We start from the raw sequence: 13,480 nt of genomic DNA, 5'->3' as shown, positions 1-13,480 counted from the left end.
CATCCACTGGTTGGTTCCTGTAGTATATGGTTATGGCTTCAATGCAAACAGATTAATAACTTGCAAAGACAAAAAAAAAAAAAAAAAAAAAAAAAAAAAGGCCATTTCAGTTGTTGCTGAAATGTGCACTGAGTAACGTAAGCATGGAATGGGAAGGACAACTCAATTAGTCAAAGACCAGTTAAGATGAAGTCAGTGCAGGCAAGGGGACTGACAATATGGAATTTTTGAAATATGATTTAGATGCCACTACTGACATGCATGGATGACTGATGGGAAGTTTGAAAAAGAAAAGGCCACTTACTGAAGGCTCCAGCAAGGTCCTGTCCTACCATGGCTATTGTTAGTAGGGGAGGAAAAACAACAGTGAAAGGAATAGAATTTATTTTTAAATCGAGGGCATTATAAAATTTTAAATTAGTGCTTATTGATTTATAAGTATCCAAATTCCTTTCAAAAAGTGTGGAAAAGCACTTCATTCAGAGCAAAAACTCAGCAACAGTATTGTATTTTTACTATTCTAAGCAATTCAATTGAACATTTTATACCATTTAAATAATCTAAAATCCAATTATATTTGAAATATTTTACTGAAGTAACTTCAGATAATTTAAAATATTCTGACAACGTAAAACTACACTAAGGAAATGGATTCATTTAAAATGAAAAAAAGAAATACCCAAAGCATGTTCAAAAATTGAAATACTTAGAATGAAATATTTTAAAAATTCATTCTGTCTGTATGTGACTCTTCATAAAAAGACACACTGGTATGAGGATGCTCTCAGTTTCTTGCCAAAAAGAATGTACTAGTAAACAGCTTCAGTCTATTTTACCACCATTTGTTTATAGCTAAATATAAAATATGTATTCTTAAAATGAACACAGTAAAATAATAATCTCTAGCTTTTTTCTTACAGAGTTATTCCTTTTTTTTTTCTTTTTTACCAATTCCTACCATAGTAAGAAAAACTGAAAACAGAAATTCTGTATTTTAAAATGATGACATACAGTGACACCAGTTAGGCCAAGAGGTGTACCTGTATAAAGAGCACTAATCGGAAGTATGTAGCACTCAAATATTCTAGACGAGACTCAGCTTAATGTTTGGATATTGATGCTTTCTATTCATGACACACCAAGAATGGGAGTGAGAGGGTCTGGGGTGAACAGGAAAAGGGAGAACAACAACAAGAGAGAGGAACATGTGTGTGTCTCTCAAAATAACCTAGGAAGTAGGAAAAAGTATGCCTGGGTCCAACTGTGACTCCCCAATTCCACACTTTCTATAGTAGTATTTACTCATGTTGGACTCCTACACAGTTCAAATACATTCCACATCAATCAAGCCCCCTGAATGAGCCAGAAAAATAGCAAAAATGCATTTTCAATTGTATTATTCTAAATTGCATCCTTTATGTTTTTTGAAGACTCTACATTTTTAATATTTCTGATAGATGTATTTAAAAAATAGAAAATACAGAGTAAAAACAGCCTATTTATAATAAGTAGCAGGAAAAATACCCACTTTAATATTGATGTTTAATTTGAAAAGACTCAGTATACAACAAAACTGCCTGGAAGTAAAAGTCTCAGTATAAACAAATGTCTTCCACTACATTCTCAAGTAAGTGACCAATATTTCTCTTACTTTACTCCTCTCCTTATGTTAATTCATCTCTTTTCAAATGCAGCTCCTGTACTAAATCTAACAGTTTTATTCTATTCATACTCTTTTCAGTGACTGAGAAACTGTTACTTCCTTCCCAGGAAATGTACTTGGTTCTAGTACTTCAGCCCACTGACTGTCAAGGCAGATTTGGGTTGCTTGCTATCAGAAAATGCTAGATTATCCCCATGTCCTGTTACATGTCTCTAGCTACAAGAACACAAATGTTGAAGCAAGATCTTCTGCCATTAGTTTAAGTAGACAAATATGTAAAAAGAAAAATTGAATGGAACTGAGCAAATCAGAAAAAAAAATTAACAAGCCTTAGTTAAAACAATAGTTATTTGAAGGAAGTTAAATGAACTGACTTCTCAGAAATTATGCTGGAGAGATTCACTACCACAGATTTCTTCATTTTGATTATTATTTTTTAAAGCCTATTGTTTGATCAAAATTACTTATTAGAACTTTCTAAGTTGTCAGTTTCTAGACTGATACACAAAAGTTTTGCCAGTCAATTTGTAAGCAGGACGATAGCACAACAATGAGCAACCTGTTAGTCAAACTGAACAAACACTAATTGCTACCACTTACTTAGGAACAGGTTTGGGTTTTTTTTACTTCTATCTACCAGGAAGAGTGATTTATGAGTATGACAAAATATCAAATAAGCTCATAGGGACGCTTTTGAACTTTTGAACGATGAGTTAAATTTATCTTCTGCATTTTATATGCCAATCTACTATTTTAAATTGGTATAGATATCTGCTGAACTTGATATTCTTAAATGTTGAACCAAAAGGTTTTGTGTATAGCTCTTGTGCTAAATTAATGAAAAACAAGAACAAAGCATGTCTAACACTATACCAGCAATAAGGAACAAAAGCCCAAATCAAGAAAATAGCAATTTACCTCCAAGCAAAGAGTAGAGTTGCCCCTGATTGGGTGCTAAAGAGACTAAGACCTGAGCATTCAAAAGTAATCCTAATTCAGTGTTTGACTATCACCTCATTCCAAGAACTACAATTACCTCTGTCTTAACACAGTTGTTGCCAAGGCAATAGTTCCCAAAATTAATGCTAAGCTTTTTAAACAAAGGATGGGGAAATCAACTTTTAAGGCATGCACAGAGACATCTAAAAATAAACAAGAGAAACAGAGTGGCTATCCAAAGAGGAAGGTGTAGTAACTAAAGAAAATAATGGTGGTACCTGAATCTCCTGAAGTAATATAAAGCCCACCTTCAAGACCTCCTGGGAAGTAACCACTGCTTGGCTTCTTATGTGTTTCTAAATCCTCACATATGTATTCTTAAGAAGGGTAAATGTCTTAAAGATCTTGAATTATCACTTCCAAGAGGAACTAAGATTAAAAAGACTTTTTACTATGATTGATAAAAATTCTCTTTTATTTTACTGATAGTAGCATTAAAAGGAGGAAAAGTTTAACAAATACTAGTAAAGCTATTTTGCCTATTTATACTCCTAATACAAATACTAATACAAAAAATTTTAAATATATAGTACCTGAAACTGAACTCTGGGACACTGGATCAGAGATAAATTAGTACCAATTTTCCGTACAATACTCCGAGATGAACCATATGGCTTCCCAGACCAAAGTACCTGAGTAAACAGAAAAAAGAAAAAAACACAAACGTTTCATTACATGACTTATAATAGTATTAACACAAAGCACTAAACAATTGCATAACATGCTGACGCATTAATTACGGAATCAGAATGTCTAAATGTTATGGGAAATAAACTAATACTTCTCAATTTGAAAAACTATAAAATAATACTACATCTGAAGTAAAACATCATCTATTTTCATACTGTTCTGCAAAGGAAACACTATTTTACCTCTTCTGCTATACTTTTAGTTATATAATTTTACATACACTTACATTTTTTAAAACTATGAGCTACTTTAACTATAATGGAATTTTCAAAACAAATCCAAAGCAGTACAAAGTTCAGAATCTGAATTTGTACCATGCAAGGTAATGCATTTTGTTTGCTACACAAGAACACTTGGCCAAGGGTGAGCAGGGGCCAAAATCCAGTTGCAATACATTTTCTTGTGAGGTCTTGTTCCCAGGAAAAAGGCCCCTCTTCCTAATGTACAAAAAGGTACTAAATGGGCTAGCGGTAACCCTAATGAGCAAAATTTTCCCAGATGAAATCATAATACACAGAGGACATTGTGCTATCCTTAAAGTAAGAACAAAAACAAACCCCCAAAGCAAAAAGCAAACAAAAAATATGTAGAATGTTAAATTATTACAAATTGTACCTTGAAACTTCTCCCCACGTATATGATCTTTCCTTAAAGAAAAAAGCTATCCGTTTTGAGTGCTACACTTGAAAGCCTAGACAGAAGAGGAGGTAAAGAGAGGTAGTATGCTATTAAAAGCAATTTAAAAAGAAAAGAATGAGATTGATATGATTATATTTCATTCATTAAACTTTAACATTCAATTATATCTTAAAATTAAATAAATAGTACCAAATCAGCTGAAATGTATTCTAAGCAATGGACACCAATCCCCTTTTAAAGTCATTCCATGTATAATGAACAACATAAACTGATGAACAAAAACAGATCCAGAGACAGAGAAGCATCGATCAGACTGTCAAACCTCAGAGGGAAGACAGGGGAGGGTGGGGGTAAGAGGGAGATCAACCAAAGGACCTGTATGCATGCCTAACCAATGGACACAGAAAACAAGGGGGTGAGGGCATGAGTGGGGGAGGTGGGGGGGCAATGGGGGAGATAAGGACACATATGTAATACCTTAATCAATAAAGAAATTTTAAAAAATCAACCACACAAAAAAAGTCACTCCATGGAAATTCTAATTCAAAGAATGAAATGACTCTAATATAAACAGTATGACCAAGCAATAAATGTTATTGTAAACAGTGGTACCTCCAATACATAACCCAAAGTAGACCTTTACAGCATTCTAAAAGTATGTACAAATCAAAACGAGCATAGAAGAAATCAGATTTCTTAGATTTTAGCAACCAAGTCTAATTTAGGGATAACAGTATGAGTTAAAGTGAGGATCAAGGGGGAATATATATGATACTTCTGGCATCTGCCTCAGCCGTTATGTGATTCTCCTCATGATGTTCAAAGTTTCACTTGACTGTTACCTGGGAGAGGTCCTGTAACCTACAACTAGCTACTATAACCAACAAAAACTATAACTCTCGCTTTGGAAATATAAATTTAAAAGATAGTACAGATTGAAAAGTTGGTCAGTAGAAAGACATCAATATTGAAATATGAATATTAAACAAAGAATATGAAGCAAAGTTACCCTGATTCTTAGAAAGGAATTACCTGTAGTTCAGGAACTCAATTTATGCCAACCAATGTTCATATAGGGGATTATCACACGAATACTACCAATAACACACAAGGACTAAGAGAAGGAAAAATATCTCACTAAAGGACAATGAGAAGCACTACAATTTTATAAGGTCAAGAAAAAATAATAACATGAGCAAGTAATTCTAAAATAGTATTTAAGCAAACTCTTTACCTTATACTTGTTCATAGGTCTTGATCTTTTAAAAATAAATCCATAGGGCAATAGTATCTATACCTTTCAGTCATTTCTCTTCTTTTGTTTAGTCACAAGTCAAAATTCTATGATATAAGAGTAGTAGAACACTATGCATCACAATATGATAACTACATAGAGTCTAAAGCAAATCTTGTCCCTCCAGTAAGCAAAGATCTTAACTGGAGATGAAGAGGACAAAAGCTAACAAAGAAAAATTTAGAAAGTATTTCCCAAGGTCAGGAACTAATATTTCCGCCAGCTTTTAGCATTGCTTGCTATGGCATGCTTCAGGACTTTTTCAACTACTAGGTATTACCTTCCCATCTGCTTAATATCAGAAGGAAAAAAATACCAGCAGCTTCTACAAGAGAAGGTGAACAAAGACTGAGCTTCTACTTATAAGGAATAAGTAGACTATTTAGGTTTATACAAAGTTAAAGGAAGTAAAAGAACACATTGCGCCCTGACCAGTTTGGCTCAGTGGATAGAGCACCGGCCTGCAGACTGAAGGGTCCCAGGTTCGATGTACCTTGGTTGCGGGCACATACCCAGTAGGGAGTGTGCAGGAGGCAGCTGATCGATGTTCCTCTCTCATTGATGTTTCTAACTCTCTATCCCTCTCCCTTCCTCTCTATAAAAAAATCAATAAAATATATGTTCAAAAAAAACACAACAGATTGCTTTATGTGATTATTTTTTCAAGTATACAAAGTAGACTAACAAAAGGTTGTTCTCCTGTTACTTGTGAATTGCATAGCAGTTAGCACCAAGAAATATAAAGTGACTATGTAAGCTAATGACTGGGATATTTAGAAAGGAGAAGAGCCATAACCTTTCCTGGATTATAGGGGAAAAAAGTGAGCAGCTAACTTCCAGGAACTCTAAAACCAGGCCTTTACTTTTTCCTTTTCAGTTTTCATGGAGGGGGAGAAATTATAAATGGCTATGAAGAAATAACGAACAGATGGTATTGAAAAGTCACCATCTGTACCCTGGGAGGCTGCATGGGAGTGCATCTCCTACCCTAACGTTGGCTGAACTGTCTTGTCAATATACTTGTTTGGAGAAGGAAAGAGTTTCTCTAAAGATAAACTGTCATTACTATTTTTTCAGATGTAAGAGAAAGGGCAAGGAGAAAACTGTCATTACTAGACAAGTCAATGTCATTAATAAGAATTCAATCCCATTAAGAAGCAATTAATTAATAACTTATAAGAACTACTGATAAATAATCTAATAATGAATCTCTGTGTGTGTGTTTGCATGTCTGTATAGTAATGGCAGTCCATAACATTTAGCAACAGTGTTGAAAGTGATGACAGCAAGGAGAAGGATGACACAGGAAAGCAGTTTGGTGTTTTTTTAACATTGGGAAATGCTATTGTAGAAGTGTTGAAGTGTGAAGCTGGAATCTGAAGCTGTCATGTGTCTCATCATAATGACTGCACTCAAGTTTTATGTGGTAATTTATTTGTTATAAACTGGTTTAATCTCCACTATTATTTGAGATGCACCATTTCGCAGGAAAAAGTATAAATTTAATTCTAAACAAAGATTTTTCTCAATATACACTATTTTAAAAATATATTTTTATTGATTTCACAGAGGAAGGGAGAGGGAGAGAGAGAAAGAAATCACTGATCAGTTGCCTCCTGCATGCCCCCTGATTGGGACTGATCCCATAACCCAAGAATGTGCCCTGACCAGGAATCGAACTGTGAACTCCTGGTTCCTAGGTCTATGCTCAACCACTGAGCCACACCGGCGGGGTTCAATATATACCATTTATATATAATATTAATACAAGGGTTCTTACTACTGGGGCTCACATATCCCTGAAATTACATGCAAAATAGTGTGTATATACAACATTTTACTGGGAAGAATGTCAATGCCATTATAGAATTTTTAGGGAGTCAAGGACCAAACAAGTGAAAATTCTTAATTATAAGGAAGCCAAGAGAAAATTAAAAGTGTGTACTGAGGAAAGGTGGGTAAAGATGAAACTCTTCTAACAATTTCAAAATTCTCAAATGAAGGTAACAATTCCTTCAGTTTTCTTCCTTATTCTGAACTCCTAGCTACATTCACATTCATCTTCCAAAGAACAAAAGAAAACAAGGGTACAATTTTTAAGTATTACTGGAAATATATTTCTAATACAAATTAGATATTTGCTATAACTCTTTTCAACATAAAATACTGAGATTAATCAGAATCACATTAACTTCATATTATTCTTTAGGTCTCTATTTTAAAAATATTTTTGATAAGGACATAAATATAATAGACTGAGAAGAAAGTTTGGAACAATGTGAATATATTATTTTAAATTCAAAAAAATGTTGAGGCAAATGGAAGGCAGTGAAGAGGTCTTGGCAGCATATAGGCCTGTCTTTAAAAGTAGGCTCTATTAGAAAAATAAACCTATATAATTTTATTATCTAACTAGAGGCCCGGTGCATGAAACTTGTGCAGAGTGTGTGTGTGTGTGTGTGTGTGTGTGTGTGTGTGTATGTCACTCAGCCCAGCCTGCACCCTCTCCAACCTGGGACCCCTTGAGGGATGTTCGACTGCCCATTTAGGCTCGATCCCACCCTAAACAGGCAGTCGGACATCCCTCTCACAATCCAGGACTGCTGGCTCCCAATCGCTCGCCCGCCTGCCTGCCTGATTGCCCCTAACCGCTTCTGCCTGCCAGCCTGATCGATGCCTAACTGCTCCCCTGCTGGCCTGATTGCCCCTAACTGCCCTCCCTTACAGACCTGGTCACTCCCAACTGCCCTCCTCTGCTGGCCCGATTGCCCCTAACTGCCCTCCCCTGCCAGCCTGGTCACCCATAACTGCCCTCCCCTAGGCCCGGTCACCCCTAACTGCCCTCCCTTGCCAGCCTGGTCACCCCTAACTGCCCTCCCATGCAGGCCTGGCTGCCCCCAACTGTCCTCCCCTGCCAGCCTGGTCGCCTCCAACTGCCCTCCCCTGCCAGCCTGGTTGCCCCCAACTGCCCTCCTCTGCAGGCCTGATCACTCCCAACTGCCCTCCCCTGCAGGCCTGATCACTCCCAACTGCCCTCCCCTGCAGGCCTGGTCCCCCACAACTGCTCTCCCCTGCAGGCCTGGTCCCTCCCAACTGCCCTCCCCTGCTGGCCTGATCACCCACAACTACCCTCCCCTGCTGGCCATCTTGTGTCCACATGGGGGTGGCCATCTTGTGTGTTGGAGTGATGGTCAATTTGCATATTACCTCTTTATTATATAGGGTGTCACCCCAATAAATTCAATTAAAAAATAGGCTCTATCAGTTATTGCTGGTATAAAGCTGGCCAAATTATTGTTCCCTCTATGCTTCCATTTTGTCATCTATAAAATGGTGACAATATCCACTTCATGAGTCTATGAGTCTTAAGTCTATGACTTAAGATATTTATATATATCTTTAATAAATATTAAGTCTTCTTCCCCTTCTATTATACAAGGTAACAAAGTACACTATAATGAGGAAGGATTTTAGAATCAGAATTAGGGTCATATTACAGCTCTGCCACTTATTAGTCAGGTAACTTTTTTTTTTTTTTTTAATATATTTTATTGATTTTTTACAGAGAGGAAGGGAGAGGGATAGAGAGTTAGAAACATCGATCAGCTGCCTCCTGCACACCCCCTATTGGGGCAGGGGGATGTGCCCGCAACCAAGGTACATGCCCTTGACCGGAATCGAACCTGGGATCCTTGAGTCCGCAGGCCGACGCTCTATCCACTAAGCCAAACCGGTTAGGGCAGTCAGGTAACTTTTTAATGACCTAAATGAAAATCATCAGCTTTAGTGTTACAAACATACAGGCAGTTTCATTTCCATTACAGGTCCCCACGGAAGGGACTATTATTTATATATGTTATCTAACAATGTATGATAATCTCTGAATTATAAATTTTTAAAAATTTTTAATATATTTTTTATTGACTTTAAAGAGGAGGAGAGAGGAAGAGAGAAACACCAATGATGAGAGAGAATACGCAAGCCCTGCACTGAGGATCATGCCCGAAATCCAGGAATGTGCCCTGCCTGAGAATCGAACTGTGACCTCCTGGTTCATAGGTCAAAGCTCAACCACTGAACCACACCAGCTGGGATCAATTTTTATTTTATAGGTCAAATGATTTAAAAAATAATAATACTAACTCTGGTCATCCTAAAACATTAAGAACATTTTCAAATTTAAGCATTAAATATCATTTTTGCTGAAGAGATCCGATTTTAAAAAATGTACAGAGACGCCGAAACCGGTTTGGCTCAGTGGATAGAGCGTTGGCCTGCGGACTCAAGGGTCCCAGGTTCGATTCCGGTCAAGGGCATGTACCTGGGTTGCGGGCACATCCCCAGTGGGGGATGTGTAGGAGGCAGCTGATCGATGTTTCTCTCTCATCGATGTTTCTAGCTCTCTATCTCTCTCCCTTCCTCTCTGTAAAAAATCAATAAAATATATTAAAAAAAAAATGTACAGAGACAAGAGCAAGTGACCAATTTGTGCTAAATCTGGGAATATTTTGAATGGATAGATAGAGATATACTGTTATAAAGTTGAAAATAGATTTTTTTAAATCCTTAAACCTCATGATCCTATATAATAATCCTATATAATAAAAGGCTAATATGCAAACTGACCAACCGGCAGAACGATCGGTCACTATGACATGCAATGACCACGAGGGGGCAGACACTCAACATGGGAGCTGCTCCCTGGTGATCAGTGCGCTCCCACAGGGAGAGTACCACTCAGCCAGAAACCGGGCTCACAGCTGGCAAGCACAGCAGCGGTGGTGGGAGCCTCTCCCTCCTTAGCAGCAGCGCTAGGGATGTCCGACTGCTGGCTTAGGCCTGCTCCCTGGGGAGCGAGACTAAGCCAGCAGTCGGACATTCCCCCAAGGGCTCCCGGACTGCAAGAGGCGAAGGCCAGACTGAGGGATCCCCCTTCCCCCACCCTGCCGCTGAGTGCACGAATTTTGTGCACCAGTCCTCTAGTTTTTAAATAAAAGTATTAACTAAATTAAGGAACAAAAAATACAAATAGCAGAACAGAATTCTCTAGCTAACTTAAACACATAGATGAATGAACAGAGTATTTTGATATAAATAAAGAAAAAGCATGCAAGTTGAGATTTACCTTGAAAAAATGGAACCCATCTTTAGCAGAGAATACCATATTATATTAGTTTTTTTCTTTATGTTTATAGATGTAATATTATAGGAAACATGACTTACCTTTTACTTTAGTTATGTGATAAAACACATTATAATAGCATTAAATATTAATAATTCTACAACACTGAGTTGTTATGTGTTATTCAAACATATCTCATTCAATAATTCCTACATATACTTAACCCTTTTCTTCCCTAATAACAAATACGTTGCTTTTAACAATGAAATGAATACTGATAAGTTTTCAATGTAACCCAGAAAGTTACTCCCTCACTTCAGATGCTAGGTGAAGATTTTCTTCTATCATTCAAACAGCAAGCAAATTAAATAGTACATAAACATATTGAATTTTGGTCATATATAGATTCATTTCACTTTCTCAGAAAAAATTCTTGTCTGAATTTTAAAAATGAATGTTGAGCACTCACCGACTGCATGTTTACTCCAACCTGTTGAAAAACCATCCTAATTAGGCGCTTAATCCAGCCAAGCATTTAGATGGCAAAGTGTCCCCAAATTTGCATTTCAAGTACTTCAGGCGTACATAGCAGCACATGGTCCATAAAAAACACTAGAATTTTAAAATGCAAATATTAAAATGAAATAATTATTTAGAATATTTACTGTTTGCAACGTTTCACAAAATAAATCTAGTTTAAAACATTTTAAATTGTGTCTAAATTTACTTAAGAGAAAACCAATACTGCTTATAATCAACTTTGAGTCAACTAATGGTACAATTTTTTAAAGTATTTTTTTTCAGTCAGGGTTCTTAGTTAGAAACAACAAAAACCTACTTATGGCTAATTTAAGTAGGAAATATATTTATAAAAATATATCTAGTAGATTACAATCTTACCAGAACCTGACTTATAGGCTACACAGCCAGGAAAGATATCCAAAACTGCAGCAGAATTGGTCCTGGGAAGATACCACTGCTACTGCCACCCCTGACAGAACAGAATCTACCAGGTCCCACTTTTGTCTCGCTAGCTCTTGAGTTGCTGTCCATACAGGTGGCATTTGCTTGGCTAAATATACCCAGCTATAGTTATAAGCAGGTTCTGCCACCCACCAAAAATCATAACGGATTTTCAGAAATATGGAAAAGGAATTCAGATGCTAGGAGGTAAAATAACAAAAGTCCTTTCACAGTTATTCGCACACTGTAACCCCAGCCACTCACCCCTCCCCATCAATTTACTGTATATCTGATAGAATTAAATTGTTAACTCATAAGGTATAAACCAGTTTACTAATAGTGTTGGTGTCTAATGAGACAAGAAGTTTGCACCAGACTATAAATCAATGCAGTGCTTCCCTATCAAAGCAGTCTTGCTAAACTGAACAAAACAAAACAAAACAGCTGAACAAAACAGTGTACTTAGTGATATAAAGAGTTTGTGGTCTACACTCTGAGAAGAACTTTATGAACAATTACAGAGGATGGAGGGGGAAAATAAAGGTGCCACAGTACACCAGACACTGGGTAAAATGAACTGAAAAGAGCCAGGCCCTAATGTTAGGGGATAGTATGCAATAGATTCTAAGCACTGCCAGGTATGTATAACTTATAGGCAATTATGCAACAGTCATTACTAGAATTTTGATGACACATATATTTTAATATTACAAACATCTATTATTGCCTATAAGAATGAATACTTTCTCAGAATTAGTGGGAATAAAAAGAGTAAAGGGTTAAAAATGTCAAAGCTGAAAATGACTCACAAAATGGTCAGAGAAAAAGAATGTCTTTATGTAGAATTTGAAAAGCTACCCCTTCAATTTTTTAAAAAAATTGAGATACATCACTTCTTGGCTTTTTGGCTAAGATCAAGTGTAAAAAAGTTGAGATATAACTTAAAGTGCACAAATTTTAAATGTCCAGCTTGATGACTTTTTATATATGTTTTATAAACCTGTATAGCCACCACCCACATCCTATATAATAAAAGCATAGTATGCAAATTATCCCCTTGACCGGGAGTTCTTCGGGGAGTTCGACCAGGGGGCAGGGCCAGCCGGTACATATGACACACATTAGCTTGACTCGTGCATGTGCGATACATAAAAAGCTCTCGCTGGCGCCAATTGCATGCGTGTTTCCATTTGTCGTTGTTGATCGTGAATTTGGTTGTTTTTGTTGACATTCTGAAGCTGAAAGAAAACAGTGGCATCGACAGAATATGTCTGAAGACCAACTATTGGCACAACGTACCTCTGAAGCCTGCTAAGTACTCTAGTGTTTGGGGATGTTTCAGACAGTTGTCTGTTAAAACAAATATGAAATCAGAGGATTCTGCTTATAGTGAATGGTTAGTAAAACTTGGAGATGGCAAACTTTGATAGGAGTTTTCATTTAGGAATGGATATTATTGAAATGCCCCATAAAATGATTTGTAACAGATCTATTATTGAAGCTACCTTTGGAAATAGTATATCTAACGATAATATTAAAAATATATCTAAACGTGCGATTCTTTGTCCTGAAAATGAGTACGTTCATAAATTAAATGAAGAAATTTTGGATATACTCGATGGAGATTTTCACACCTATTTGAGTGATGATTCCATCAATTCAACAGATGATTCTGAAAAGGAAAATTTTCCCATCCAATTTCTTTTTTCTTTTTTAAATATATTTTTATTGATTTTTTACAGAGAGGAAGGGAGAGAGATAGAGAGTTAGAAACATCGATGAGAGAGAAACATCGATCAGCTGCCTCCTGCGCATCTCCCACTGGGGATGTGCCCACAACCCTGGTACATGCCCTTGACCGGAATCGAACCCGGGACCCTTCAGTCCGCAGGCTGACGCTCTATCCACTGAGCCAAACCGGTTTCGGCCCCATCCAATTTCTTAATAGTATTACTCCTTCAGGAATGCCGAATCATAAATTAAAATTGAAAGTATGTGCACTTATCATGCTGAGAAATCTTAATAGTAAATGGGGTCTTTGTAATGGTACTAGATTTATTATCAAAAGATTCTGACATAACATAATTGAAGCTGAAGTATTAACAGGATC

The 13,480-nt window shown here is 36.7% G+C and overlaps 1 protein-coding gene across 3 annotated transcripts in view; it reads right to left on the bottom strand.

Moving 5' to 3' along the window:
• The window catches only part of MTFR1 (mitochondrial fission regulator 1), a 65,760-nt gene that overhangs the window by 29,734 nt on the left and 22,546 nt on the right, over positions 1-13,480 (bottom strand). For all 3 annotated transcript variants that reach the window (XM_036338391.1, XM_036338389.1, XM_036338390.1), the window contains 2 exons: positions 10,877-11,019; positions 3,196-3,294 (listed from right to left, as the gene is read on the bottom strand). In XM_036338391.1, coding sequence (XP_036194284.1) covers positions 3,196-3,294; positions 10,877-10,942 — 165 coding nt within the window. In that variant the 5' untranslated portion in view covers positions 10,943-11,019. The remainder of the gene's footprint in view (positions 1-3,195; positions 3,295-10,876; positions 11,020-13,480) is intronic.

The sequence above is a fragment of the Myotis myotis genome, unplaced genomic scaffold (genome assembly GCF_014108235.1).
Source record: "Myotis myotis isolate mMyoMyo1 unplaced genomic scaffold, mMyoMyo1.p scaffold_m19_p_16, whole genome shotgun sequence".
Taxonomy (NCBI): Eukaryota; Metazoa; Chordata; class Mammalia; order Chiroptera; family Vespertilionidae; genus Myotis; species Myotis myotis.
This window is presented reverse-complemented; position numbering and strand designations above follow the sequence as displayed.